Source organism: Canis aureus, chromosome 5 (genome assembly GCF_053574225.1).
Source record: "Canis aureus isolate CA01 chromosome 5, VMU_Caureus_v.1.0, whole genome shotgun sequence".
Classification (NCBI taxonomy): domain Eukaryota; kingdom Metazoa; phylum Chordata; class Mammalia; order Carnivora; family Canidae; genus Canis; species Canis aureus.
In genome coordinates this window covers 59,926,648-59,954,145 of record NC_135615.1, presented here as the reverse complement: position 1 = coordinate 59,954,145, position 27,498 = coordinate 59,926,648, and the positions used below count along the sequence as shown (strand labels likewise).

Sequence of the window (27,498 nt, the reverse complement as noted above, 5' to 3'; positions counted from 1 at the left end):
CACTGTAAAATTCAACTTTTCTGTATGTTTGAAATTGTTCATAATTAAATGTTGAGGGGGCACTAAATATGACACTAGAAGCTATAATATATAGTATATATACTATATAATGTATAGTAATACATTCACTACCTTAGGACAAAGTCCAAAACATATTCCAATGAAGGAAAACCATTAAAATTTCCAGTGTATTACGTGTTCATGCTGTGGGATTTAGTCTTCGGGAACTGGGTAGTGGATTGGAAAAAATTACTGCATCCTGTAATACTGTTTTGTAATGATGAGGGAAGGATGACAGCAATAGTAATTTCATGCCCAAAGTTTGGTTTTTCTTCCTATGGCTATTCATTTAACCAGCTTCTTCTTTTTTGGCAGCATAATTCTGAAGTCTTATTTTCAGAGAAAAGAGAGCATTCTTAATGCCACTGAGCTGTATTATGATTGAATGCAAGCAAATATTTGAAGAGATGAATCATTGATTCCTGGACCATTGTCAGACAGGGTTAGACCAGTTGGCCAGATGTCTCTGTGGTGAGCTGTTTATGATGGTAGAGGTCTATGTGTTGAGTACCAGACCTCACCGCTTTAATACTAAACTTACTGAGAGCCCGTTTGATTTTTTTTCCTTTCAAAGCAGCTTTAAAGTAGATAAAATGTAAAAATCGAATAAGTCATAAGTGATATAGAAATGAATAGTCTTAAAAAAAATAGTCTTCACTTTCTTTTGTAAGAGGAAATGCTTGATTATAATTATGCCCCTGCAGCAAAATGTCTATGAACAGTATAATGATTTACAAAGCATTACCATTTAGATGGTTAAAAGTGTCTCTAGTAAGCAGTGGCTTCCAGCGGTATCATTATAATCAGTTGATTGCTACAGCCACATATCTAAGCATTGTGTCTATTTAAATTATGTGACTTTTTTTTTTTTCTCAAAATTGAGACTCCGACCATCTAATGCTAAGTAGTCTTCAAAGTTATGGGAAAGTATATAGGTATTTGAGATATTTTGCCTTTATATAATCTCTATTCTTATTCATTTTCCATTCTATTCAGCCTGTCAACAGTTGAATGGCATTACCCATAAGCAGGGTTGCATCTCAGTTTATTATGATGCTTCTTCATAGGGTGGATCTGGTGGGAAATATAGGGAGCTATTCACTGTGTTGATATGTACTATATGCAATCATTAATGGATATAACGGTATTCTAATGGGTTTTTTTGGATACCCTCTCCAAAAGGCTATGTTCAAAGAAAGTCTTAGTTCAATTTTCTGGAAAGGGAGATTAATTGTTTTGACTGCAGATGAATCACTCTACTGTTTCAGTTTGTCCCTTCATTCAGTCAGTAGGTCCTGCCTGTTGTGACAGGTCAGATTTTATGGCACAATAATTTCCAGACCCAGCCACTATCAGAATCAACTGGAGAATTTTAAGAAGACACTTGTTTGGGTCACATCCTAGAAATTTTGATTCTGATGAAAATTAGAACCAGGAATTTGCATTTTAAGAAGAACCTAAGCAATCATCACCTTTGGTATGCTTAAGCTACAGTCCCTTCCAGGGTTCTTTGTCTAAATGTGTAGATAAGTAAAAATTATTTTAGTACAGAGTAGATGAGAACTAGAAAAGATAACTTCTTTGATTATCTTAGTGCTCTTAAATCAGGTCTTTTTCCAGAGTCCCCATATCCCAGATTATTTAGTTACTTTCACTAACAGCTTTCGTTTTTAGATCCAGTGTGTTAGGCCCTGTGCCACATATTGTACATGCATTCTTCCATTGAATCCTCACAGTAGTTCTGTGTAAGAACTACTATTATCTCCATGTCTTAAAGTCTGTCAATAGCTGGGGTAATTAGAATATGTAGCTGTAAATATTGCAGGGCTGGGATCTGAGCCCAGTCTATTCAACAAAGCCCAGGCCCTGTGCTGGAGGTGGTCTCTAGCATCCTTTATAAGATCTATAGGCTGAGTGTTACTGTCTTAAAACAATGGTCCTGGAGAAGAAGAGGACCACATAATGTTTTTTGGGATGAGATAAAACAAAGCTGTGTAGAGCGTAATTGTTTGGTTTCATTATCCAATCTTTTGCCTAAAGTATTCGCAGTTTGTTCTCTGAGAAAAGTACCATGAGTGACAAAGATTTCCAGATGCAAAGCAATACATTCTTCAACACTGAGTAAATCTAAAAGACCATACACTTTGTTCATCTATGTGCCCTGCCTTTAGCTGTAACCATTAAGATTCTCTGTACATTTCAGAAGGTTTTTAAAGATGCCAGCTCATTTTTTTTTCTTTATGTTCCATAGGCTTTCCTTTGAAATGCTTCACAGCTCCTCCCATCTAATTAACCTCTTCCTTCCACCTGGTCTTTACAGTTGGTCCTTTCTCAAAGGAGAAAGCCTTTGATTTTAAAATATTTTAAAACTTTATTTATTTTACTTTGTTTCCTCCAATGACAAATTTTGTAGTTAGCATCATCTCTGCATCATTTAGGGAAAATGACTCCTGGAAGAAACTGACCTGAACTACACTTGAGTTCAATATGAAAATAGGGGGAAAAAAGCCCACTAAATTCTTGTCATCTCCCTCCAAATTTAGTCAGATTTTTAAAAATACCTGTATGTATTAGATATCTTCCATTTTTTAAAAGATTTTATTTATTCATTCATCAGAGAGACAGAGAGAGGCAGAGACATAGGCAGAGGGAGAAGCCCGCTTCACCCAGGAAGCCCGATATGGGACTCAAAACTGGGATGCCAGGATCATGCCCTGAGCCAAAGACGATGCTCAACCACTGAGCCACCCAGGCCTCCCTAGATATCATCCATTTACTTTGGAACTGTACTAAAAGGAAACCTGCATAGATTAATTCTTTATCCAGTTTAGCAACAAAAAATTTTTTTGGATAAAATGAAGTTTAAGACTCTCAGATTCAACAAGCTTTTTTTTTTTTTAAACTCACTGCTTTTCTCACAAGCATTCCCAATATTTCTTGTCAGTCTAAATAGCTTTAGAAGTGTTGGCATTAAACTGTAAGGATCCTCTTTTCTCTTGCCTCAAAGACTTTGTTTTCTGGGACTTAATCTCACTTTGATATTTTCAAATCATTACCAGTTTTTTTCCCTAAATACCTGATTGGCCTCCCTTCCTTACGTATACATACATTCCCCAATTTAATGTGTCTGGTTGGACTGAATCTTCTATTTGCATGTCATGCCTGTCCCAGCTTCCATACTGATCATGTGGAAAGGCACAGAAGCTTTAGAGAAGCCAGTAGACTTCTCTCTGCTCTAGTAACCTTGACACCATGGAGCAGCATGAGAAAGCACTTGGCTAGGCGATGAAGCATTCCCAAATAGAATGAATCCTAGGCCACTCCTACCATCCAACTACTATTAGTTGGTTTAGACATAGATTTTTATGGCATTGTGAATAAGAAACTATGACAATCCAGAGTATGAATTTTGATACAGTCTTAAATGGTAGGAAGAGTAGTTTTAGATATTCTGCTGTATAGAAAGATGTGTTGTGGGGCACCTGGATGGCTCAGTTGCTTAAGTGTCTGCCTTCTGCTCAGGTCATGATCCTGGGACCCTGGGTTAGAGCCTCACATTGGGCTCCCAGCTCAGTGGAGAACCAGCTTCTCCCACTCCCTCTGCCTGCTGCTCTCCCTGCTTGTGTTCTTTCTCTCTCTGTCAAATAAAATAAAATCTTAAAAAAAGAAAAAGAAAAGAAAGATGTGGTGTTAAGGTGGGGAAGCAGGAATCCCTGGTGGCTCAGTGGTTTAGCGCCTGCCTTCAGCCCAGGGTGTGATCCTGGAATCCTTGGATCTCGTTCCACATTGGGCTCCCTGATGGAGCCTGCTTCTCCCTATGACTATCTCTCTCTCTCTCTCTCTCTCTCTCTCTCTCTCTCTCATGAATAAATAAAATCTTTTAAAAAGGGAGGGGCACGGGAAAGCAAACCACAGAACAATAGCTATGGCATTGTCCTAGTTTTAAAAATTTTTGTGAGTATGTAATAATAGATATAGTAATATGTTTGGAAATAGACATATGAAGCTTTTAGCAGGGATTACCTCTGGAAAAGGGAACGGGCTGTGAAGAAAGCCTTGAGAGGCTTTCACTTTTCTGTAGGCTAGATGCAGCATTTGGGTCTTAAAATAAACGCATGTCCATTTTTTGTTTTAAAAAGTTAACAGGGGTGCCTGGATGACTTGCTCAGTTAAGTGTCTGCCTTTGGCTCAGGTCATGATCTGGGGTTCCTGAGATAGAGCCTCACATTGGGCTCCCTGCTCAGTGGGGAGCCTGCTTTTCTCTCCTCCCTGGCTTGTGCACTCTGTTGCTATCTCTGGTTCACTCTCAAATAAAATATTTTTTTAAAAAGTTAACAAAGTTTTAATATCATACTTTGGGATTTCAAGGGAATGCACTAGTGGCATATCAGCTGGGCAAATCTATCAGAAAACCTAGGATTCTTTACCCCTTCCCATCTGAACTGCTCCCTCTCTGAACATTCTGTGAGAAGGGCAGAGGACATTGCTTCTTAAATGTTACTTTTTGGTCTTTCTCAGAAAACAGCATAATTTTAAAAAATCAATAGCAATTTATACCAAGGACCCTCTTAAAAGCGTTGTTTTGGATTTCTGTCCTCTTAAGCATTGAAATCTCTTGGTTATCTGCTTTATGGGGGGGGGGGGAATTGTCTACCATGGTCCCTGCAATAATGGAAATGGTGTTATTTCAACTCTTTGCTAGTTTAGAATGTGTCCTCTTTTATTTTTTAAAAAAGATATTTATTTTTATTTGATAGAGTACACGAGCTAGGGGAGGGGCAGAGGAAGAAGCAGGCTCCCCACTGAGCAGGGAGCCAGATGCAGGGCTTCATCCCAGGACCCCAGGATCAGGATCTGAGCCAAAGGCAGGTGCTTAACCAACAGAGCCACCCTGATGCCCAGAATGTGTCCCTTTTAAAAGGCTATTTCCACCTGAGTCCTTGCCTCATACTCCTACCTATGCTCCAGTCACATCCTTTTAAGTATAACCTCCAAATTTGAGAGACAGCCTGTTTGGGGGGAGCGAAGAACACCTATGGTATTACTTAGCTATTGCCATCTTGGTAGTCTAGAGGGAGATGATGTCTGTTGCCACTCTTCTCTTTTCCCCTCCCTTTCTTTTCCTTTGTCCCTCCCCCTCTCTGAATAGATTAGATTAGATTATTATATGTATGTGTAAGGACATCCTATCTCCATCTATCTCCTTCAGTTTTCCTCCATGAGCAGTACTTAAACTGGGCAATATTTAGAAGAATTTGCTGCAAATCTGTCCCAGTAATGGAAGTAACTTCTAATTCCATTGAATTACATATTTTATTTTTATCAGTTCCTGGGGTGTACTCAGTATATGCAGATATAATTGTAAATAACCAAATATTGAGTGGAGAGCATGCACTAGTCTCTTTTCCTTATGTGTCCATTTGTGTCCCTTTGGGCCCTGTCTCCAGGTATTGGTCTGATTTTTTAATTTCTGTTACCAACCCCACCCTGTCTGTATTCTTCCAAATCCTCCTCTCCAAACCTAACCAGATTTTCTCAGTTTAACAAAGAGCAGGTTCTATCATTAGGTGTTTTGTTGTGTACAGGTGAGAATAGCCATCCATGAATTTCCTGGAGGGCGGGGACTGTGCTGTGTCCATCTTTATTCTCCCAGGGCTGGCACTGTTTGGCACAAGGTGCTTACTTGGTATTTTTAGACAAAGATAATTGGTGCATCCTTCTTCATAACTTTGTAGCAGACATGTCCTACAACAAATTGATCATTGTGAAAATGTAACCTTGTGATACATATTTGCCTCTCCCCAGTCTTGCTTACATAACAGAAAAACTGCTCCTGTGATTTCTGTTCATTCTCAAGAGTCCCTCCAAATGGAAAATCTATGCAGTTTGGTGAATGTATTCAAGTGAAACACTCTACCTTTTATTCTTCTTGATATCAAGTGGGTACTATCATGTTTGCAACAGAACTTTTTAAAGAACAAACATCTGTAATTAGATAGTTTATTTGAAACATACTGGTTGGCTTGCACACTTCTGTGTGCAAGAACTTCTGTGTGCAACAACTGCACACTTCTTCTAATGTATTTTTTTATAGGTAGAACTACATGTATGGTTTAAAAAAAAAATCAGGGCAGCCCGGGTGGCTCAGCGGTTTAGCACCGCCACCTTCAGCCCACAGTGTGATCCTGGAGACCTGGGATCAAGTCCCACGATGGGCTCCCTGCATGGAGCCTGCTTCTCCCTCTGCCTGTGTCTCTGCCTCTCTCTCTCTCTCTCTCTCTCTCTGTCTCTCATAAATAAATAAATAAAATCTTAAAAAAAGTAAAAATAAAAAACAAATCAATGGTAACTCCTGTTTATAAGGGTACAGTTTAGCAACCAACTTTATAATATGAAAAGGAATTCTTGATTGTTAATTCTCTTATGCAAAGATACTTCTTTGTGTTGGAAACCTATAAAAATAACCAAAGATGTTTGGCATTGTAATTCCAATGCCTATAAAACCACACTAAGAAAGTTCTGAGTAATTTTTTTTTTTAAGATTTATTTATTCATGAGAGACACAGGGAGAGAGAGGCGGAGAAGCAGGCTCCCCGCAGGGAGCCTGACGTGGACTCAATCCCACGTCTCCAGGATCACGCCCTGGGCTGAAGCCTGTGCTAAACCACTGAGCTGCCCAATTTTGAGTAATTAAATGACCAAGAACCATGGATTTATTTTTCTTTTCTTTCTTTTAGAACTGCTACTGGATGACCCGGGTTCCCTGTAATTGATAATGTTGGAGATCAATTCTGCAACTTTCTTCCACATTCAATTGTTAAAAACAAATAGAATGCAAGTTCCTCAACTCCGGATTATGAAAACAGTACTTGGAAAACTGAAAACTATCTAAATGATTGTCTTTGGTTGGGCCGTGTTCTTAGTGAGCAGAAGCCTTGGCCAGGGTCTGCTGTTGACTCTTGAGGAGCACATAGCCCACTTCCTGGGGACTAGAGGTGCCACTGCTACCATGGGTAATTCCTGCATCTGCCGAGATGACAGTGGAGCAGAAGACAGTGTTGACACCCAGCAGCAACAGGCCGAAAACAGTGCAGTACCCACTGTTGACACGAGGAACCAACCCCGGGACCCTGTTCGGCCACCAAGGAGGGGCCGAGGACCGCATGAGCCAAGGAGAAAGAAACAAAATGTAGATGGGCTAGTGCTGGATACACTAGCAGTCATACGGACTCTTGTAGATAAGTAAGTATCTGACTCCTTAGTCACCTCCTGTGCAATGAAAAGGAACATAATTTTTGGCTCCTTCACTTCATTAGAACAATCGCCAAGCCATGAGCTTATAATGCAGAGAGACTATTTTATTTCTCCTCTGATGGCAGAGTAAATTATAAGGTTTGATGTTTTTACTTGCCACATCTACTCCTATCTGGAAATGTCTAAACATTTCAATAGCAGAAAACACTAATTAAGGTTACAATCTTTATTAGGGAAGGTAGTAAACGAGTGAATTTATGTTGCAAGCTACTATAGGAAATGGTTTCACGAAGACCGACTCTTATCTTGCTTGCCTTGCTTGCCTATCTATGCCACTTACCAGAGATTCAAGATGAGTTCTTTTCCAAGAGCATAGCTGCATGCCCTTTTGGCAACATAAGGACATAGGCCAAGGAGAGTATTCATCCTCCTCCCATTTTGTATCCCTTATTTAGCCATCTTAGATCCATTTGGAAAGCTTGTAAATTGGAATGCAGGGCACACTTGTACCTGTTTTGTTTCTCCTATGCTTTGTCTAACTCTACATGTGAAATCCCAGATTGAGTAACAGTGAAATGGAAGAACATTGTTCAAGTTGAAAAAATATTTTAAGTATAGTTCAATAATTAGGAGCAAAAGTTTTAGAACCACGATGGACCAAGTTTCAGATTTTGGCCCAGCCCTTTAACTAGCTACATGACACTGGGTGAATTACTTCCCTAAGCCTCAGATTCCTCATGTATAAGAGGGAAATTAAAAAAAAAAAAAAAAAAAAGGAAGGAAATAATACGTTTTTACAGGGATTATCATAAAATATATAAAGCATCTAGCATAGTGCTTTACACATTACAGTTGCTCAACAGATGATCATTTGCAGGAGGTTTTTTAGAGTTCTATCTATTTTGTTTTTTGTTTTGTTTTGCTTCAGCCTCTGCTAGCAAATTTAAGTATCTAAATATTTGATCACGTTTATAAAAACCCAGTTTAAAAAAAAACAGTTTTGTTTAACCCTCAAAACTATAGCATTAAGCAAGGTGTACCTGTGCATATTATTCTGAGGTAATTTTTCCCCCTCAGAGAAATTTGTTTTGCATATTTTTCTATCTGCCATAGAACATCCTGGGGAAAGATGGTTCTTACAAATATTCTCCATAACCAGTTCAGAAAGGCCTTCCTAAGTTTACTAAACCAGGCTTTGAACTAGTTCTGGTATCTGAACTAATTTAACATGTTCATATGCTTGTAGAAAATATTTATTGAATATAAATCTTTGCCACTTACATCCCTCAAACCCAGGCAAGGGGCTAGAAGCCATTATAATAAAGTTTCTTCATGGTGACATTAAAAACATACTATAAAATTATAATGAAAAGTTGCCCTTCCCAAATAAGGCAGTAAATCACAAGCAGTGTTATTTAAGCCCATTGGAAAAATAGGTACAAAATAGGCTTTGCCATATTTTTTAAGAGTGATTAAGAGTGTATGGGAACAAGGTAGGAGCTTTATCTCCAAGCTTTTAGAAAATACTACATATTATGAGTGAACTTGTTGATGAAGCACATAATTCACTTACATGAGGCAAGCAGTATACATTTGAGTAATAGTCCTTTTTATCTTAAACCTGCGTATTACTGAATTACAGCTATAACTCTTCTGAGAATGGACAAATAAGGCAGATGGAGAGCAAGTGTGACAAGACCTGTTAGTCTAATAGCAAAACAGGGTTCGGAGAGTTACAGTCTCTGTAGCTGGGTTTTCAGAAGCTACTAGAGGAGAAGAATTTCATAACCTATAAAGTTGATAAGGCTATTAAAACTAACCATGAACGTTAGGACAGCTGGGCTTCATACAAGTGTACCTAAAAGGGTGTATGCAGATGTTGCAATTACAGAGCAGTCGGCATTGACTGCTCTCTCTTTCTTTCTTTCTTTTTTTTTTTTTTTTTAAGATTTTATTTATTTATTCATGAGAGAAACAGAAAGAGAGAGAGGCAGAGACACAGGCAGAGGGACAAGCAGGCTCCATGCAGGGAGCCCGACATGGGACTCGATCCCGGGTCTCCAGGATCAGGCCCTGGGCTGAAGGCAGCACTAAACCACTTAGCCACCCCGGCTGCCCTGCTCTCCTCTTTCTGCTTGTTACTGAGGAAAGGGTGACACTAGAGCAAGAGAGTTGTTATAGGAAACACACTTTAAGTACTCTCACTTTCAAATCATTTTGAAGTTCTGTTATTTGCATTTTTTTGGTAGAAACTTGATCCTCAGATTGTCAATGGTATTAATGTTAGTTATTCTCATACGATTTGGAACAATAATTTACAGAATCCTGATGGAAGTTTTTTCTTCACTGTTTGTGTGTGTTCTGTCTCTCTGTCATTCTGTCCTTCTCTCTGTTATCTTTCTTCTTGTCACTTTCATTGTCATCCTCATCTACCTTCAGCCTATGACTGAACCTAAAATGGATGGTTCCAAGTTCCCATTTCACTGTAGGAAGCCTAAGTCCTGCTGCATGGCTTTCTTCACCTTTTCTGTCACTGCAGATTTGAAGCTTGATAACACTTGTAGCTCAGATTATCATTCGTAACTTACCTTCTTTCACTGAGAGGGGAATCCTGTCCAAGCTTCACTTTGTCTGTTCCATCCCTTGCACAGGTGGGGTTTTGGTCCCCATTACCTCCCACGCAGGCTGAAGGCTCCTGGTCACTTCTATCTAGTTCCAGACAGTGAGCCCTGCTGTCCTACGGCTTTAGTTCCTGCCTCCCACCAGGAATTTCTGCTCCACGTCCATTCCACAAAGAAGTTTATCTGGTTTTTTGAATGTAAGGATATGGGTGTTAAGTGCATCTGTGTAGAATTGAGGTCCTTAGAGTCCTTATTGGTCACTAACCCTGTCATATTTTATTATTTTTCCCTTTTCCCCTAATCCCATTGTCCCCTTTGTCACCCACTATCCAAATATCAGTGGGTAACCATTCTTGTGATTTTAAGCTATGTTCTCCCAATCTGCCTGCCATATATTTGTTTATGTCTGTATAGAAAGTTTATATTAGTGTTTAGTGTCTGATTTTAAAAACTTATGTAAGTGGGACACCTGGGTAGCTCAGTGATTGAGCATCTGTCTTTGGCTCAGGTCATGATCCCCGGGTCCTGGGATCGAGTCCTACATCGGGCTCCCCGCAGGGAACCTGCTTCTCCTGCTGCCTGTATCTCTGCTTCTCTCTGTGTCTCTCACGAATAAATAAAATCTTTAAAAAACAAACTTATATAAGTGATACAATTGTAGGAATCTTTGTTTTTTTAAGATTTTATTTATTTACTTATTTACCTGAGAGAGAGATTGAAAGAGACAGAGTGTACAAACATGGGGAACAACAGAGGGAGAGGGAGAGGAAGAAGCAGGCTCCTCGCTAAGCACGGAGTCCAGTGTGGGACTCAATCCCAGAACCCTGGGATCATGACCCTAACCCAAGGTAGAGGCTTAACTGATTGAGCCATCCAGGTGCCCCTAGTTGTATAAATCTTTGTTTTTAACTTCTCTCAACATTATGTTTGAGACTGATGTTACTGTATGTAAACCTATAACTGCTTCTAACTCCTGCACAGAATTCCTTTGTATGCTTGAAAGTACTATATTTTGTTATCCTGTAATCTGGTGATGGCCACTTAGATTAATTCAAGGGATGCCTGGGTGGCTCAGCAGTTGAGCATCTGCCTTCGGCTCAGGGCATGATCCCAGGATATGGGATCAAGTCCTACATTGGGCTCCCTGCAAGGAGCCTGCTTCTCCCTCTGCCTAGGTCTCTGCCTCTCTCTCTCTTTCTCTCTCTCTCTCTCTCTCTCTCTCTCTGTGTCTCATGAATAAATAAACCTTTAAAAAAAAAGATTAATTCAAAATTTTCCTTCAAATGGCACTACAGCAAATAACGTCATATGCATCTATTACCTGTGTAATAGTTCTCTAGCATTGTTGGGTATATGCACATTTAATTTCATTATTACTAGATTGCTTTCTAGAAATATTTGTAATCAGTTATATCATTTAAGACAAATATTTTAAATGAGAACTTTCCCTTGCTATGGAAGTGTACCAGATATGTCAAATATCCAGTACCTAATGAGTACCTGAAATGAACTTAATAATTTCCATATCCCAAGATTACTCGGAGGATTAAGTGATTGAAGACAATAGTTTTTATGGTTTTCTTCAGAGTAAAACAGAGAACTACAATATGTAAATAAATGTGAATATATTCCCTAAGTAATTAGATTTATTATTATTTGACGGCGAATATTTCATTCATTATGCTTTAGTTTCCCTAAAGTGCCTCCTTAAGATTCCTGGGATCATAGATTGAAAACCCACTGTAAGATATATAATGCCATTTTATTTTTATTTTTATGTTTTTTAAAGATTATTTATTTATTTATTCATGAGAGACAGAGAGGCAGAGACACAGGCAGGGGGAGAAGCAGGCTCCATGCAGGGAGCCTGATGTGGGACTCCATTATGGGACTCCAGGACCACACCCTGGGCTGAAGGCGGTGCTAAACCAACCGCTCAGCCACCCGGGCTGCCCTATAATGCCATTTTAGAGCAATGTCTAGAATATTTTTTAAAATTTATTTGAGAGAAAGCATGAGCCAAGGGAGGGGCAGAGGGAGAAGCAGGTGCCCCACTGAGCTGGGAGCCCAACATAGGGCTCAGTCCCAGGACCCTGAGATCATGACTTGAGTCAAAGGCAGATGCTTAACCAACTGAGCCACCCTGGTGCCCCCAGTGCCTAGAATATTAAATAATTCCTCAATTAAGTTTGGTTTCTTTTTCTTCTAACAACCATTTTATGAAGTTCAAGCAAATAGTGATATTTCCCAGAAAAACACTTAAAAATGAAGATGTTTATGTAGACTCTTGCTTCCATAAATCCTCTGTTGAGATTACAATCTCTCTTCCCAATGTTTCTTTGAGGTAAGTTGGAGGAAGACCATGTTGCCTTCCCTGGCTCGTTTCAGTTGCCATCGGCTTCTAGAGGAAAGCTCAAAGTAGTCCTCTGGCCTCTTAATTTTAGGCCAATGGTGTTCCTTTTCTATGCCCTCCCACCCATTTTATTTGTGGGCCATCACAGGTGGCAGCCTGGAAATGAGCATATGCAGTGTGTATTTATTCTTACAGAGTGGAGTTCCAGACTCTCTTCCATCTCTCTCCACATCCGTGAACACGTTCATTTCTTCTCTCTCTCTAGACCCACACTTTGAGTTTGAATTTGAGTTAGAATTGTCATTTCTTAGTTCTTCAAGTTTGATGTCTTGACTTTGTTTTTCAGTGATCAGGAACCTCCCTATTCAATGATTACATTGCACGAAATGGCAGAAACAGGTATTCTTAAAGTTTTCTTAAAATACTTTCTAACAAATTAATGACTATGAAGAAATGTGGCTACTTTTTTTTTTTTTTTTTAGTAAGATTCCAAAAGTACTTAACACACATGACCATGAAAAAAGCCATTAGTATATGGAAATTTTCCTGTACTGGAAAATTAATTAATTAATTATTAATTAATTGTTTTAATTAATAATTAATTAATTAAACAATTAATAACCACTGTATACTGCATCCTGAATATGTAGCTGCACCTCTCAGTATTAGTTTTATTGCACTGAAATTATTGAAAGAAAATTTTTTTTGGCATTCTGTAGATCTTTGGCCATAACTGTTTCAGAATGGGGAGAAATATTTTTGTCCCACAATTTCCTGAGTTTCATTCCGAAAGTAGAGCCAACTGCTTCAGATACTGAATCTTCTCAATAAACTCCTAAATAAGATGCTGAAACTATTTTAATTATGATTTGAGATCCTGGGACTATAGCTTTACTTTGCTCCAAATGAAGATGCCTCCAAACCACCAGACTCCTATAAGTTAAGAAACTTTGGTTCTACCATGATGGCTACAATTAATGACTACGTCCATGCCATTGTTAGCTGCTTAAAAGCTATAGGATGAAAGCCAAAAGTGTTTCTATTTTAATGTGAAGTCACTTTGTATTATGTTATATATTTTTACATTTTTAAAATAGTGGCTCCATCATATAATCTTCTCGATTTGCTCTTAGATGAAGGATGGTTAGACGTTGTCCAGTCTTTAATTAGAGTTATTCCATTGGAAGATCCACTGGGACCAGCTGTTATAACATTATTGCTAGATGAATGTCCATTGCCCACTAAAGTAAGTTAATACTTGTCTTTTATGAAACTGTCACCTATGCTTTACATTTGGGGTCTGTTTCATTCGATAATGACTTCATTTATGTAAGTTTATTTTTTATTAATGAGGTGCTACACCCTCTTTCCATCAATAGCTATAAAGCTTTAATTTAAAATTTAAAAAAATCTTAAAAATGAAAGCATTTATACCTGAAATGACAATCTGTATTTGAAATTGAAAGAGAATGTTCAGTTGCTGAGCTGATTTTCTTATCTTCCACAGAATAATTTTCTCATTACAGAATGTTTTTGTTAATGTTTTATATTAGGAGAAAAAACCGTTACACTAAAAGCATCTGTGAGTCTTAAACATATTAAAGATTGGTGTAACCTTCATTTTCCCTTATATAGAACTAAAGTATCAAACTTTCATTGCCTGAGTCCATATGTTCTATGGAATAATTTTTTACAAATTTTAGGTGCTGGCATCTTTCATTTGTTTAAGCCTCAGACATTTGGGCACAACATGGAAAAACATTATGGACAGAAGAGAAAGCCTTTGGCCTAGACACTGATGAGCTGACCTTTGCCTAAGCTTTATAAGAGGTTTTCTGTTGTAATTTGCTTCAAAACCTCTGGCAAGATTTGTTCTTGTTTGATTTTTTAAAAAAGGAAAAAAATTATAAGTAACTTTTTATTTCAACCTCATTAAGGTGTTGTTGTTACCAATCATACTGGCATTTGGGTAGATTTAGTCTAATGATTCAAGAGTACATAGCATATTTTTGATACAACTGGTACATTTTGAATGAAATGGAATCTAACAATTCATGTAAGAAAACTTCTAGGTTGATCAAATTAGCATTTCCCTTCATTAGTGATATCATTGGGTGCATTATATCATTTTTGTATGTATGTTCATTCTGAGTTAATAGCTGGCTATAGCTTTTGTCTCAATTTCCTTGGAGGAGAAAAAAGTCTAATACATTTTATCAAATTCACTTGTTACATTTTTGTTTTTAGGATGCACTCCAGAAATTGACTGAGATTCTGAATTTAAATGGAGAAGTAGCTTGCCAGGACTCTGGTCATCCTGCCAAACACAGAAACACATCTGCAGTCCTAGGCTGTTTAGCCGAGAAACTAGCAGGTAACTGGGAATCTCTACCAAGAAAGCTCTCCAGTGGTTTGACATAAAGGGGAAGATTGCACTACAGGACTTTAATCAAACTTGCCATACCAAAAAGGAGTGTTTCTCCCCCACCCACCACTACTACCAAAAAAAAAAAAAAAAGAGGGCCAAGAACAAGTTAACTGGAAAAAAATTACTCAAAAGGCCAAAAAGATAATTGCAATCTAATATAGCTTTGAGGATTCTCAGAGACATTTAAAAGAAAAATTTTTACTTATTTGCTTTAAAATTAAGAATAAAAGACTCAATTCAGTTTAATAAATATTTATATAGGTATATGTTTATGCATATAATAGATACCATACATGAATACACTTTATAAAGTTTAGCCAGATACTGGAGATGTTCTAAGTCAGGGAAGAGGAAAAGGAATTTTAAATTGGAGCCATTCCTAAGAAAAGAAGCAGATATTTAACTTGTTTATGAACATTACCCACTTTAGGCAGTTTAATATCCAAATACAGGTGAATAGCTCAGCTAGTTAGATGGTGTATGATGGAAGAAACAACAGATTCAGAGTCAGGACACTTGGTTACTGGTCCCAGCTCTGCCACATGTGCTCCAGGTGCACCGGCCTGACTCATTCCACTGTGGGCTCACTTGCTCAGCTGTGAAATGGGAATGGTGCTGTTCCCTGCCTCAGAGCAAGAGACTTATATAAGAAAATAAGACAGCGTGCGTGAGAGCACCTTGTCAAAGAGTTCTAAAAAGCAATTTGTGCTGATGAAAAATAATATGGCCCATTTCATTATATCTCATGTTTGTTGTGTTTGTCTAGGTCCCGCAAGTATAGGCTTACTTAGCCCAGGAATACTGGAATATTTGCTGCAGTGTCTGGTAAGTAAGGCATCGAAGCCAGTTATTCTTAGTCGTCTACAAGTGTGTGTTTTTCTAAAATTGCCAGCTTAACCACTGGCACAGATTATGGAATTGGTTATAAATTTTATTTGCAGGTGCTTCCTGAGTGTTCATCTATTCCCTCTTATATTAAAAAAAAAAAAAAATGAGAGTAGGTTAGGAATTCATTACAAGCAAAAGCAGCCAAGTTGGTCTGGTTTTAAGTTTAGTCATAAGATAGCTGCTATGATCGGCTTTTGTGTGCATGTCCTTAGAGTCTACCAAATGGTAGTAGGGACCTCCACAGTGGAAACAAAATTACATGGCATTCCAAGCCAGGAAACTGTCAGGTCAGATTGCCAGTATATATAAATCTCTACTCCTTCCCTCCCCTCCTGGCTACTGCTCTTATAACTGTTGCCATAGAGTATTTGATCTATTGTCTGTGAAGCTTGTGGTTTTCTGAAGTTGTGCTGTCAGATTGCCCATACTGCTGGACTGCAGACTTGTCTGGTCTATATTTCGAATAGGTATTTTTGCAGGCCAAGTGAGCATTGGCCTTCAAAATCTAGAAAAGACCTTATTTTTCGGTACCTATATGATATGTATGTAAAACACATTCTACTAAGCTAAGCAAGCACTGTGGAGATACAAAAGTAGTATAATAGTCCTTTGCCCTCAAGAAGCTTCCTGATTAACTGAGGGAACAAAACTACCCAGACAAGACACTTAGCCTGCATTTTATGACAGGATGTGATTAAGAGCAAAATCAGGTATTTTAGACTAAGTGCCATAAGAGTTCTGAGAATGTGATGGAAAGGTGTAAGATAGGAGTGGTGAGAGCTAAAGAGAGCTGTGGGAGACAGGCTTCCTCATGGAGTTTGGACCTCGGCTGGGTCACATCATAAGTTAGGATTTGTCCGTGTACAATGGAGGGGAAAATGGGTTTCTTGGCTAAAGGTATCACCAGCAGAAGCCCAGAGATAGGAATGGCCATGCTCCTGGCATATTAGTGAGAATTGTCTGATCAGGAGACAGTGTTCAGAGACAGGAGGACAGGCCTGGACAGCCTGATGGAAAGGGCTCAGGGCCAGAAAAAGCAGACAGAGGGATTGAAAGCGGATATGGCAAGAAGCAGGGTGCCAAACAGGCTTTGCTATGGGGCAGGCTGGTGGTTATATGAGCTTTGCAGAACCTTTGAGCCCCAGGGAAGTGAGTAGGAATCATCTAATGTTCTAGAGCTCCTTTGCAGGCTCTAAATGGAGCTATGAGAAGGGGTGATGATAAATGCACACACCTGTGGAAGTTAACTGTAATGGGAAGAACGCTCTCCCTCCCACTGTTAGCGTTTCTGTGATTCCTTTCAGAGAACAGATTGAAAACTAAGCCATTGGTTGTTCATTTAATCATTTATCATTTCGTAACTTGGTAATGATGAATGGTTCCTTTAAGGGCTCTGAGTAAAAGTCATTCTTAGCTACAATTCTAGGTTTCCATTTGGCTTGCTTAAATGAATGTAAGAATCAGCATGGTTTTATTTCACAAAGCCCTAATATAAATGTTACTAAGTAGAATAACATAGCGCATTTAACAAAATACTTTTGAAATCTGCATATCTATAAATGGACCCCATGACTTCAAAAAAAAAAAAAAAATAGATTTTACGAGACTCTAACTTGGTTCCTCATTACTAACAATATTAGCAAACAGAGATTTGAGGACTTAGATGAGTAAAACTTTAATGACTGCTCACAACAAATCTAGCACACATGACATAAGAAGAGGAAGTTGCTCACTTGCTGCCTCTGCAGGGGAATGATGTTTTTTCTTTTTGTTTTTTATCTTTTGTTGTCTTTCAGAAGTTACAGTCCCACCCCACAGTCATGCTTTTTGCACTTATCGCACTGGAAAAGTTTGCACAGACAAGTAGGTATAGTGACTTCTTACACTAATGATCTTCTGTATCGGTTGTTAAAAATCTTATTTTTCTTACTTACTAAATGAGCTTTTGCTTTAAGCCCCATCAAACGTGCACATGTTCTGTTTTTGTCTGGGTAGATGCCTCAAGGCCAGTAAGATGTAATAGGGATAGAAGCTAAGAGTTTTCTCACCTAAGAATGAGAACTTGGTGACCATTGTCATTCACTTTTTATAGCTAAGAAGTTAGTGATAAGATTGCTACTTACCCGAAAACAGGTGAGGCTCTTGGGCTATGTCATTATTCTAGTTTCCAAGTTTTCTGATTGCCTCTCCTCGCTCCTGCCCACCTGTTTACCTCGCCCACAAATCATCCTACTCTTTCATGGTTGCTCTAAGGTTTCTGTCTTCCCAAACAGGTGAAAATAAATTGACTATCTCTGAATCCAGTATTAGTGACCGGCTTGTCACATTGGAGTCCTGGGCTGATGATCCTGATTATCTGAAGCGTCAAGTAGGCTTCTGTGCCCAGTGGAGCTTAGACAATCTCTGTAAGTAGATAAGACATTGTCCTTTATTAAAATGCCTGCTTCTTTGTCCAAACCCATTTCTTACATAGGGTCACCATTCTTCATTTTGTAATAGCGAGTGTGATGCTTTCCTTGTAAGGGCTTACACTGTAGGTGAAATAGCAGAAAAGTATTCTAGAGATCATCCAAATAAGAATTATATGGCACACTTCTAATTCCAGCACTCTTCTATTCAAAAACTTTTACCCTCCTTCCTGCTGCATCAGGGCCATTAATCAGATATCAGTGTCCAATCAACTCTTCCTTCCACAAACTATTACCTCACTGTCCTGCAAGCAGGCCCCAGTCATCCCTACCTCTAGGCCTTTCCCTCACTTGGTGTTCCTTCTCTTTACCCTTCTCCCTGTCCTAAAATGGCACTTCAGAACTCAAGATACATCTTACCTATGCCAGGAGGGCTGCTCCTGGCTTTTCTTTTTCTCCTCTAAGGGCTGCTAGAACTAAAACTGTCCTACTACTAAATCCTCGCTCCCCCTCCATAGTTAGCACAGGCTAAAGTATGGTCAATGTGTATATCCCTCCTCCATACCACAGCACTGTGGAGAGTTATTTTATGCACAGTCTGTATGGTGCCAGTGAAAGAATTGTTTCAAAAAAGTATAATTCGGGTTTTGTTGCATGCAGAATAAGAAATCCAGTGAACAGAAGCATAAAGCTAGCCGTGCTGTCCTAGTTGTCCTAGCTTTTGCTTGGTTGGTCCTCACATGATAGTGTGGCAGGAGGGAAAGGTTTTAAGTCTCCCTACAATTCTGCCATTTCTGAGCACCTGCACTTCTTAACTAGAATGGCAGTCAGTGAGGATGCTGGGTTTTTTCCCACAACAGCCTGCCTTAAAAACATGACTACTTTTTTTTTTTTGCAGTTTTAAAAGACAGTAGGCAGCTGACATATGAGAAAGTGGACTTGAATAGCATTAGGGCCATGCTGAACAGCAACGATGTCAGCGAGTACCTGAAGATCTCGCCTCACGGACTGGAGGTAAAACTTCCATAGATGGCACATGTGGGGGGGAAATCTTTCACACCCTGGTTCTGAACAAAGAGCACTTTCTTGCAGAATACATGGAAGTTTATGTCCTGTTCTTATAGTGTTTAGAGGTAGAGGGTGCATGCAGAAAGAGAGTGTTTGGGATATTACTTACTTTTCTATATCCCACATGGTGCTATTACAGATGGTAAGCACTATAATATTTGATAATTTGATTGTTTTTTTATAGCTTCAAGTTTTTATTTAAATTCCAGTTAACATACAGTGTAATAATTCGTTTCAGGTATAGAATTTATTGATTCATCACTTACATACAACACCCAGTGCTCATCATAACCAATTCCCTCCTTAATCCCCATCACCCATTTACTCCATCCCCCCTTCTCCCCCAGCAACCCTCAGTTTGTTCTCTGTAGACAATTTGATTCAAATATGTCTTTCAATCTCTGCCATCTTTTTCATCCAAAGATACAAAGACTAGTGTTTCTTTTTTTTTTTTTCCTTTTTTTTTTAAGACTAGTGTTTCTAAAAGAGGCTCTTCCTTTTTGAATCCCTGCATTACCAGTTGTATTCTGTCTTGTGCTTCCCCTCCTCCCTGTATGTTGGAGATGTTGCTGATTTTGTGGTGCAGGTTGATGAAAGCTGCTTATGTACAGGAAGGCACCATCAGGCACCAGACACCTCAGGATGAAAGAGCTGTTTGAAGAATGGCTGTAGACAGCTCTTTGATCTTACGTTATTGCCAAATGCCTGCCGTAGTTTTCTACTTTAGATTATTTTTAGGTACCCCGTTTTATACCCTTCAATGTCCTCCTCTCTCTGCATCCTAACAAGTACAGGTTAAGGCCATGTTGACGCATTTGCAAAAGATTCTACTGGGGAGGTAAAGCTCTGTACTTCAAAAAGAAGCCAGTAACCTCATGAATGCTTACTGCAGCCATCTTTGAGGCCTTCCAAGCCTGTTAGAACTCCCTGGGAATAAAACTATAAAAGAGCCTCTTTCACTCTGTTTTGCACTTTGTGTCACTGAGGATGTATGGAGAAAGAAACAACCATCTACCAGCAACTTCAATAAGGAAGAAGACATTCCACCTCTGGGCGGTCGTTTATCTTCCGTGGTCTTCAGGCATTGATGGTGGGCTGTCACATGCTTTGGTTTTGCCAGGCTCGCTGTGATGCCTCCTCTTTTGAAAGCGTGCGTTGCACCTTCTGCGTGGATGCTGGGGTATGGTACTACGAAGTCACCGTGGTCACTTCTGGTGTCATGCAGATTGGCTGGGCCACACGAGACAGCAAATTTCTCAATCATGTGAGTACCCTAGAGAACTGTGTAGAGGGGGACAACAGCAGTTTTTTGGTGAGTGGGTGGAGGACATGAATTTTCCAGGTAAGTTTGCACAATAATCATTTCTTGGGCTGAACCACATGCTGCCAGATCCCTTGCAGGGCTTGCTAACCTGTTTCAGAAATAGGAAAACACAAGGAAAATTGCCCCTCAGTTTTTTTTTCCCCTCGAGTTTTTTCACCTAGAGGTTAGGTGTGTCCTTTGTCTTTGTAGGCTCTCCTCCAGCCCCAGCCACACATCTCTAGCTCAGTTTTTATATTGGGATTTGTGATGACTTTTACCTCGCATTTAAGCTGTAAGAACTTTGTAGGAATTCTCTTCCTTTCATAAAGTTCTAGATGTTGGATTGACTTCATTTACTTGATTTTTACCTTGTAACTAGTAGGCACATTTGTTTTCGATATTTAGCATTTATCTTCTGTTACAGAAAGCTGTCGTGTAGGGGGAAGATGAAACCTGCTAGAGGAAGCAGGATTCAGCTACCGCTACTTGAGTATGAGAGGCTGGAGTTCCTCCCTTTCCTACAGATGTTGATTTCTTGCCAATTTATGCCCTCCCGATGCCCAGCCTGAACAGCCTCCTTGGGTTTTTCGTTTTTTTGTGGTTTTTTTTTAAGATTTTATTCACCCATTCATGACAGACACAGAAAGAGAGGGAGAGGCAGAGACACAGGCAGAGGGAGAAACAGGCTCCACGCAGGAACCCGATATGGGACTCGATCCCGGGTCTCTAGGATCATACCCTGGGCTGAAGGCGGTGCCAAACCGCTGGGCCACCGGGGCTGCCCTCTTTGTGTTATTGCAATTTTAAGCTGTTTGGAATTAATCCAGTTTTGATCTGGAATATTTTGTGGACACAGGTTTTTACTCTTCGAACGGGAACACCCCTTGAATTACTTTGTTAATCTAAACAATAGTCTCCCATAGGTAAGGTCCTAGGATGGGGTTTAGACGTGAACCAAACTGAGCTAGCCTGTCAGAAGCATAGTTTCAGAAGGGTCCTTTCAGCAAAGCTGTATAGCATCTTGGAACTGTGTGTTGCTAAATTCCTTGTTGGAGAGACAACTGGAGGAAGAGGGCGAGTGAAGAGATCAGATTCTTGTCCAGGATGGAGACTAGAGCCCAGTCTGTGATTGCTTTCATTGGGAAATTTCCCTGATGAAGGGCTTCCTCATTGACTGGGCCTTAATTAAAACCTGGATGCGTGGGGCTTGATTGTGACACCATAAAAGTTAGAAGTATGTGGGTCTGGAGAACAATGCCAATTAGTCTCTTAGTTCTCACCTTAGTTCTCACCTGCTTTAAAGCAGGTAGTATCAGTTACACTGACGGCCTGCCCCAAAGGATATCCTGAAGACAGTGTTTTTTTTTGTTTTGTTTTGTTTTGTTTTTAAACTTTTTTTTTTTTAATTTTTAATTTTATTTTATTTATGATAGTCATACAGAGAGAGAGAGAGAGAGAGCCAGAGACATAGGCAGAGGGAGAAGCAGGCTCCATGCACCGGGAGCCTGACGTGGGATTCGATCCTGGGTCTCCAGGATCGCGCCCTGGGCCAAAGGCAGGCGCCAAACCGCTGCGCCACCCAGGGATCCCTGAAGACAGTTTTTTAGGACTTGGTGAGGAAAAGGGGCTTCATTTCCAGAGCACTATCTTAGAGCCAGTAGTCTGATTCCCACCACAGTTTTTTTACTTTCAGAATTTCCATTTCCCAGATGAGAAAACTGAGACTGAGGGAAGGACCTAAAGAATCTCAAACTACAATTCAGGCTCCTTCCTGTTCTCTTTGCATTTGAAAATGGGAAGAATCTCAGAGAATTAGCTAGACTCTTCATTTGGATGTAAACAAAAATTGTTCCTGGGCGGCCCGGGTGGCTGAGCGGTTTAGCACCACCTTCAGCCCAGGATGTGATCCTGGAGATCCGGGATCAAGTCCCATGTTGGGTTCCCTGCATGGGGCCTGCTTCTCCTTCTACCTGTGTCTCTGCCTCTCTCTCTGTGTCTCTCATGAATAAATAAATAAAATCTAAAAAAAAAGAAAAAAAAAATTGTTCCAGAACTAGAAGAAAGATGGATTCCTTTGGGGGGAAGCTTTGATACAGCATTTGTTTCTCTTCATTTGGCAGCAAACCCACCACAGATCTATGTGTAGTATATGTGATTCTGAATGACTAAAAATTTTTTTATTGATCAGTGAAGCTGGATCATTTTGTCTGGTAGATTAAACTGATTTCTCCCATATAGTTGGAGAAACTTTGGCTCCTCAAATTAAGAGGCTTAAAAAGATGTTTTCCTACTCTAAATTGTCTGATAGACTTTGAATTCCTTTCTTTAAAAAACAAAAAATATATATTTACCCCGATCCAAGCACAGGTTGGTTCCCTGTTAGAAATCAATGGAGTCTGCTATCTCTTTCCCCAAATGTAGGATTTTAATCATGTTGCCAAATTGAAAACTTTGCTTCAAATAGACATTGTTCTGGTAATTCTGAATCTTTGTGCCTGTATAGACAGGGTGTGGTTTTATGGAATAAGTCATCCCTAGAAATACCCAGTTTCTAAAGACTTGAGGTTTATTCACAGTGCCTCTTGCTTTAACTCTTACTGCTTGGGCTTCAGTGTTTAAAGTGTCATACTCAGAGACAGAGCATTAAAATGAGAATCTTAACGGTAGTCCTTGTTCAGGTCACCCACAGAATAGTTTATCTTGTTGTGTTGTGTATTTTTATGGAGGTTTCGGTGGAGCAAATCTTTAAGAGTGCATCTTAAGTTATCTGAAATACCTTTTGCCTTCTCGTGAGCATCTACCACGTGACAAATCTTTTATATGCTATCTCTAATCTTTTCAAGAATTTGAACACCTGGGGGAAAGGTGTTCTCCCCATTTAAAGATGAGAAGAGTGAAGGACGCCTGAGTGGCCCAGTGGTTGAGCATTTGCCTTTGGCTCAGGGAATGATCCCGGATTCCTGGGATGGAGTCCCACATCAGGCTCTCTGCATGGAGCCTGCTTCTCCTCCCTCTGCTTGTATCTCTGCCTCTCTTTCTGTGTCTCTTATGAATGAATAAATAAAATCTTAAAAAAAAAAAAGGCCAGGATGCCAACACTTCTGCCACAAATCAGTCCTAACCATCCCTTTGTGTAGGGTCACTCATACCAAACTGGGTGTCTATTAGAACAATCCAGTTGGCCAACCTACCCTTCCACCTCCAGAGCAGGAGGCAGGACCCTGTATCTTCATTACATTACGTAAAACAGGAAGCGGTTAGGATGCTGGACAGCAGAAAATAGGATCGTGTCACCACATGGACAAGGGTTCAAAATATTTCGTGAATGACAGTTATGGATAAAACTTTGTTTTTAATAATGTTTCCATGACTAAAATATATGTAATATATGTGACCATAAACAAGCAGATCAAAATTATCTCCCAAGTACTAAGTTAGCTACCCTGTCCTCTCATTTACCTGTCTCAGCCAGCAGAAACCATAGTTAGCCCTGCTGGAAATGTTTTCAGGTTGACAGAGGGTGTAGTACATCTAGATTGTTCTCTGAGATGTCAGCTCAAAGGAATTTTTAAAGTGCATCTCTGCTTGGCAGAAACACCTACTTCTTAGTCTGTAGAGATCTGTGGTTGAAATTAATAGAGCTCCACCTTTGTCCCACAATGCCACTTCTACTGTGAAATTTATCCAGATATGGAAGACATTGCATGGTGAGGTCTGCTATTAACCAATTCTTGTGGCTAGGAATCTTCTAGAAATTTCTATCAATTGTTCCATTGAGGACTTCCTAGGACATTAGAAAGTAAAGGTAGAAAAGAATTGTCTTTTGCCTATATCCAACACCCATAAAATAAAAAATAAGTTTTTTTTTTTTTTTTTTAAAGATTTTATTTATTCATGACAGAGAGAGAGACAGAGAGAGAGAGAGAGAGGCAGAGACACAGGCAGAGGGAAAAGCAGGCTCCACACAGGGAGCCCGACGTGGGACTCGATCCCGGGTCTCCAGGATTATGCCCCGGGCTGAAGGCGGCGCCAAACCCCTGGGCCATCAGGGCTGCCCCAAAAAATAAGTTTTTTACTTGTTCAGGCTTTGAAGGGAGCAAGGTATTCTAAGTAAACTGATGAATTTCTTCTCAGCCTACAGACAGGAAGATGTAAATTTATTTAAGTCGTGAATAGTCTGCATAGGGATGCCTGGGTGGCTCAGTAGTTGAGTGTCTGCCTTCGGCTCAGGGGGTAATCCTGGGGTTCCGGAATCGAGTCCCACATCGGGTTCCTTGCATGGAGCCTGCTTCTCCCTCTGCCTATGTCTCTGCCTCTCTCTGTGTCTCTCATGAATAAACAAAATTTTAAAAAAATAGTCTGCATAATGCATTTATAACAGCTAGTTCAGAAGCTTCTCTTTGGAGAACACTCATCAGAATTCAGTATATTGTAGTCCAGGAACATGTTCGAGCCTTTTTTCCAATTGATGTCCTCACTGGAGCATCTGCCTGGCTCAGTCAATAGAGCATGCAGGTCAACCTCAGGGTCATAAATTCAAGCCCCATGTTGAGCGTGGAGCCTACCAAAAAAAAAAAGTGGATTTGATCTCCTCACCACATTGTTTATTCCCATAGAACAAGCAGACCAGGAGCACCTGGGTGGCTCAGTGGTTGAGCATCTGCCTTTGGCTCAGGTCATGGTCCTGGGATCAAGTCCTGCATCAGGCTCCCCACAGGGAGCCTGCTTCTCCCTCTGCTTATGTCTCTGCCTCTCTCTTGTGTGTCTCTGATGAATAAATAAATAAAATCTTTAAAAAAAAAAAAAGGAGGAGGGGGAGGGCAGCCCTGGTGGCTCAGCGGTTTAGCACCACCTTCAGTCCAGGGCCTGATCCTGGAGACCCGGGATCAAGGCCCACGTTGGGCTCCCTGCATTGAGCCTGGTTCTCTTCCTCTGCCTGCCCCTCTCTCTCTCTCTCTCTCTCTCTCTCTCTCTCTCTCTCTCTCAAATAAATAAATAAATAAATAAATAAATAAATAAAATCTTTAAATAAAAATTTTAAAAAGGGACACCTGGGTGGCTCAGCGGTTGAGCGTCTGCCTTCAGCTCAGGGTGTGATCCCAGGATCTGGGATCAAGTCCTGTACTGGGGCTGTCTGCAAGGAGCCTGCTTCTCCCTCTGTCTATGTCTCTCTCTGTGTTTGTCATGAATAAATAAATAAATCTTCAAAAAAAGAAAAGAAAGAACAAGCAGACCATCACCAGGACCTGAGATCTTGCTTGGATTTGGCCCACATTTTCAATCCTTTTCTCCACTAACAATCTTTCACCTTTGGCCTTTGAAGGAAGATAGCAATTGTCTGATATGCATGCTGCTTCTGTTCTATTTTTTCATAAGCACTTAATATCCCTCCACCCTTTTAACAATAAAATAACTGAAATAATTAAAAGGCAATAGGTAATCAAAAGAAGCTGCTAAGGACCTATATAATGCTCCAGTTGAGCCTACCTCAGAATAGCTATTAGCTGATTATCCACTATAACCTTTCTCTTGTCTCCAATTTTGACATCTCTGAGCATGTGGTTCTTGTGAAGTCTACTACATGCAAGAAAGGTGTTTGCCCAACTGCAATGAAGTGGAAAGCACACTGGTCTTGGAATCAGAAGATTCCAGTGTCCAGACTTTCTGAGTAATGGTTTGTCCTTGGGCAACATGGTTGACCCCTCGGAGCCTTTATTTTCCCTTAAAGTGGAGTCTGAAAAAAACAAACAAAAAAAAATAAAAATTAAAAAAAAAAAAGTGGAGTCTGATGGCATCAGCCTCAAATAACATTTAGTGATTCAGTGAACTAACAAATGTGAAAGCTTGGGAGATATTTGTTGGTAAAGCCATTATCTAGTCACAGAGAACCAGGCCACATCAGAATTTAGTATCTTCTAAGAACCATAGGCTCCCTTCATCCCAAAAGCTTCAAATTCCAGCCACCAGATTAATGGTTACAAAGACACACCGTCTTTTCCCTGAACACAGCAGGCAGAGCTTGCTAATTTTCTGGGCCCTGTCTCCCTCCAGGAAGGCTACGGCATTGGGGACGATGAATACTCCTGTGCATACGATGGCTGCCGGCAGCTGATTTGGTACAATGCCAGAAGTAAGCCTCACCTACACCCGTGCTGGAAAGAAGGTATTCATTCCTCTCTGTCATGAATTTATCGACTAGATTAACATCTGGTTATGATGAGGCATCTATTATGTTAGGCCTTAAAATATTTTAATGGAAAAAGATTTTATGTGAAAAAGGGATATGAGCCTTTGTATTCCCTGTGATGGATGTGACCAGTATTCTGATAAGTTCACCTCTGGTGGGGCCCTTCCTTTAGCAAAATCATTTCAGATTATAAAATCCTTAATTTAGGGGGGAAAATGATAAGATTAATATGAGTGTTATTTTATTGAACTCACAACCCCAAGATCAAGAGTAGCACACTCCACTGACTGAGCTAGCCAGGTATCCCTCTGGGTACATGCTTTGAATCACAGCATCCAGGGAAATACTGAGGATGCTGAAATTGTAATGCCAGTAAAATGAAGATTTTTCAAAGTAAAGATGGCTGGTGAAAAGGCACTCTTCTGCCACATTCTGGGCCCTTCTAGAGAAGCTTTTAAAGACCACTCGAGAACTTTAAGCCTTAAACATACCTGCCCAGCTTCCATTCTCCAGACCGCAGGCTTGGGATGCTGCAGGAGGCGCATACTGCCAGGACTGTCAATCATGGCTCTAGGATTTTAGCAGGAATATATTTTATCAACTTATGGTCTCTTTTGACCCAATCAGTGTTCATTCCATCCATTTTGCAGTATCCAGTGCCTTAGACCCATGAAAATAATTTATTAAGGAAAGATTCAAGCAGCAAAGTTACAGTCATACGGTTTGTTAAAGGATTTAAGATTGTTGAATCTTTTTTATCCCCAACTAAATACAGTGAAAACAGGCTTCCCCCTGCTATGGCACCATTGCACTGGAGAATAGTATTCTTGGGAGGCCTTCTACTGGTCCTACTTCATTTTGAAGATGTAGAGACATATGGTAGGGGATAGAACCTCTGGAAAGATTTTACCCTCAGCATGGAACAATA

At 39.9% G+C, this 27,498-nt stretch overlaps 1 protein-coding gene and 1 long non-coding RNA gene across 8 annotated transcripts in view; one reads left to right on the top strand and one right to left on the bottom strand.

The window, feature by feature from the left end:
* The window catches only part of RSPRY1 (ring finger and SPRY domain containing 1), a 46,646-nt gene that overhangs the window by 6,539 nt on the left and 12,609 nt on the right, over nt 1–27,498 (top strand). For 5 of the 7 annotated variants that reach the window (XM_077898330.1, XM_077898335.1, XM_077898331.1 and 2 more), the window contains 10 exons: nt 6,798–7,302; nt 12,635–12,687; nt 13,422–13,534; nt 14,536–14,662; nt 15,483–15,541; nt 17,401–17,467; nt 17,878–18,009; nt 18,911–19,026; nt 20,201–20,344; nt 26,435–26,546. In XM_077898330.1, coding sequence (XP_077754456.1) covers nt 6,953–7,302; nt 12,635–12,687; nt 13,422–13,534; nt 14,536–14,662; nt 15,483–15,541; nt 17,401–17,467; nt 17,878–18,009; nt 18,911–19,026; nt 20,201–20,344; nt 26,435–26,546 — 1,273 coding nt within the window. In that variant the 5' untranslated portion in view covers nt 6,798–6,952. Of the gene's footprint in view, nt 1–375; nt 532–5,840; nt 6,000–6,797; nt 7,303–12,634; nt 12,688–13,421; nt 13,535–14,535; nt 14,663–15,482; nt 15,542–17,400; nt 17,468–17,877; nt 18,010–18,910; nt 19,027–20,200; nt 20,345–26,434; nt 26,547–27,498 lie in introns of those variants that run through there. The other 2 variants (XM_077898333.1, XM_077898337.1) reach the window with 2 other exon arrangements.
* Nucleotides 19,309–27,457, bottom strand: LOC144314323 (uncharacterized). The gene is made up of 2 exons (XR_013380127.1): nt 27,062–27,457; nt 19,309–20,361 (listed from the first exon to the last, which is right to left on the bottom strand). It is a non-coding gene; the product is annotated as an uncharacterized LOC144314323 (long non-coding RNA).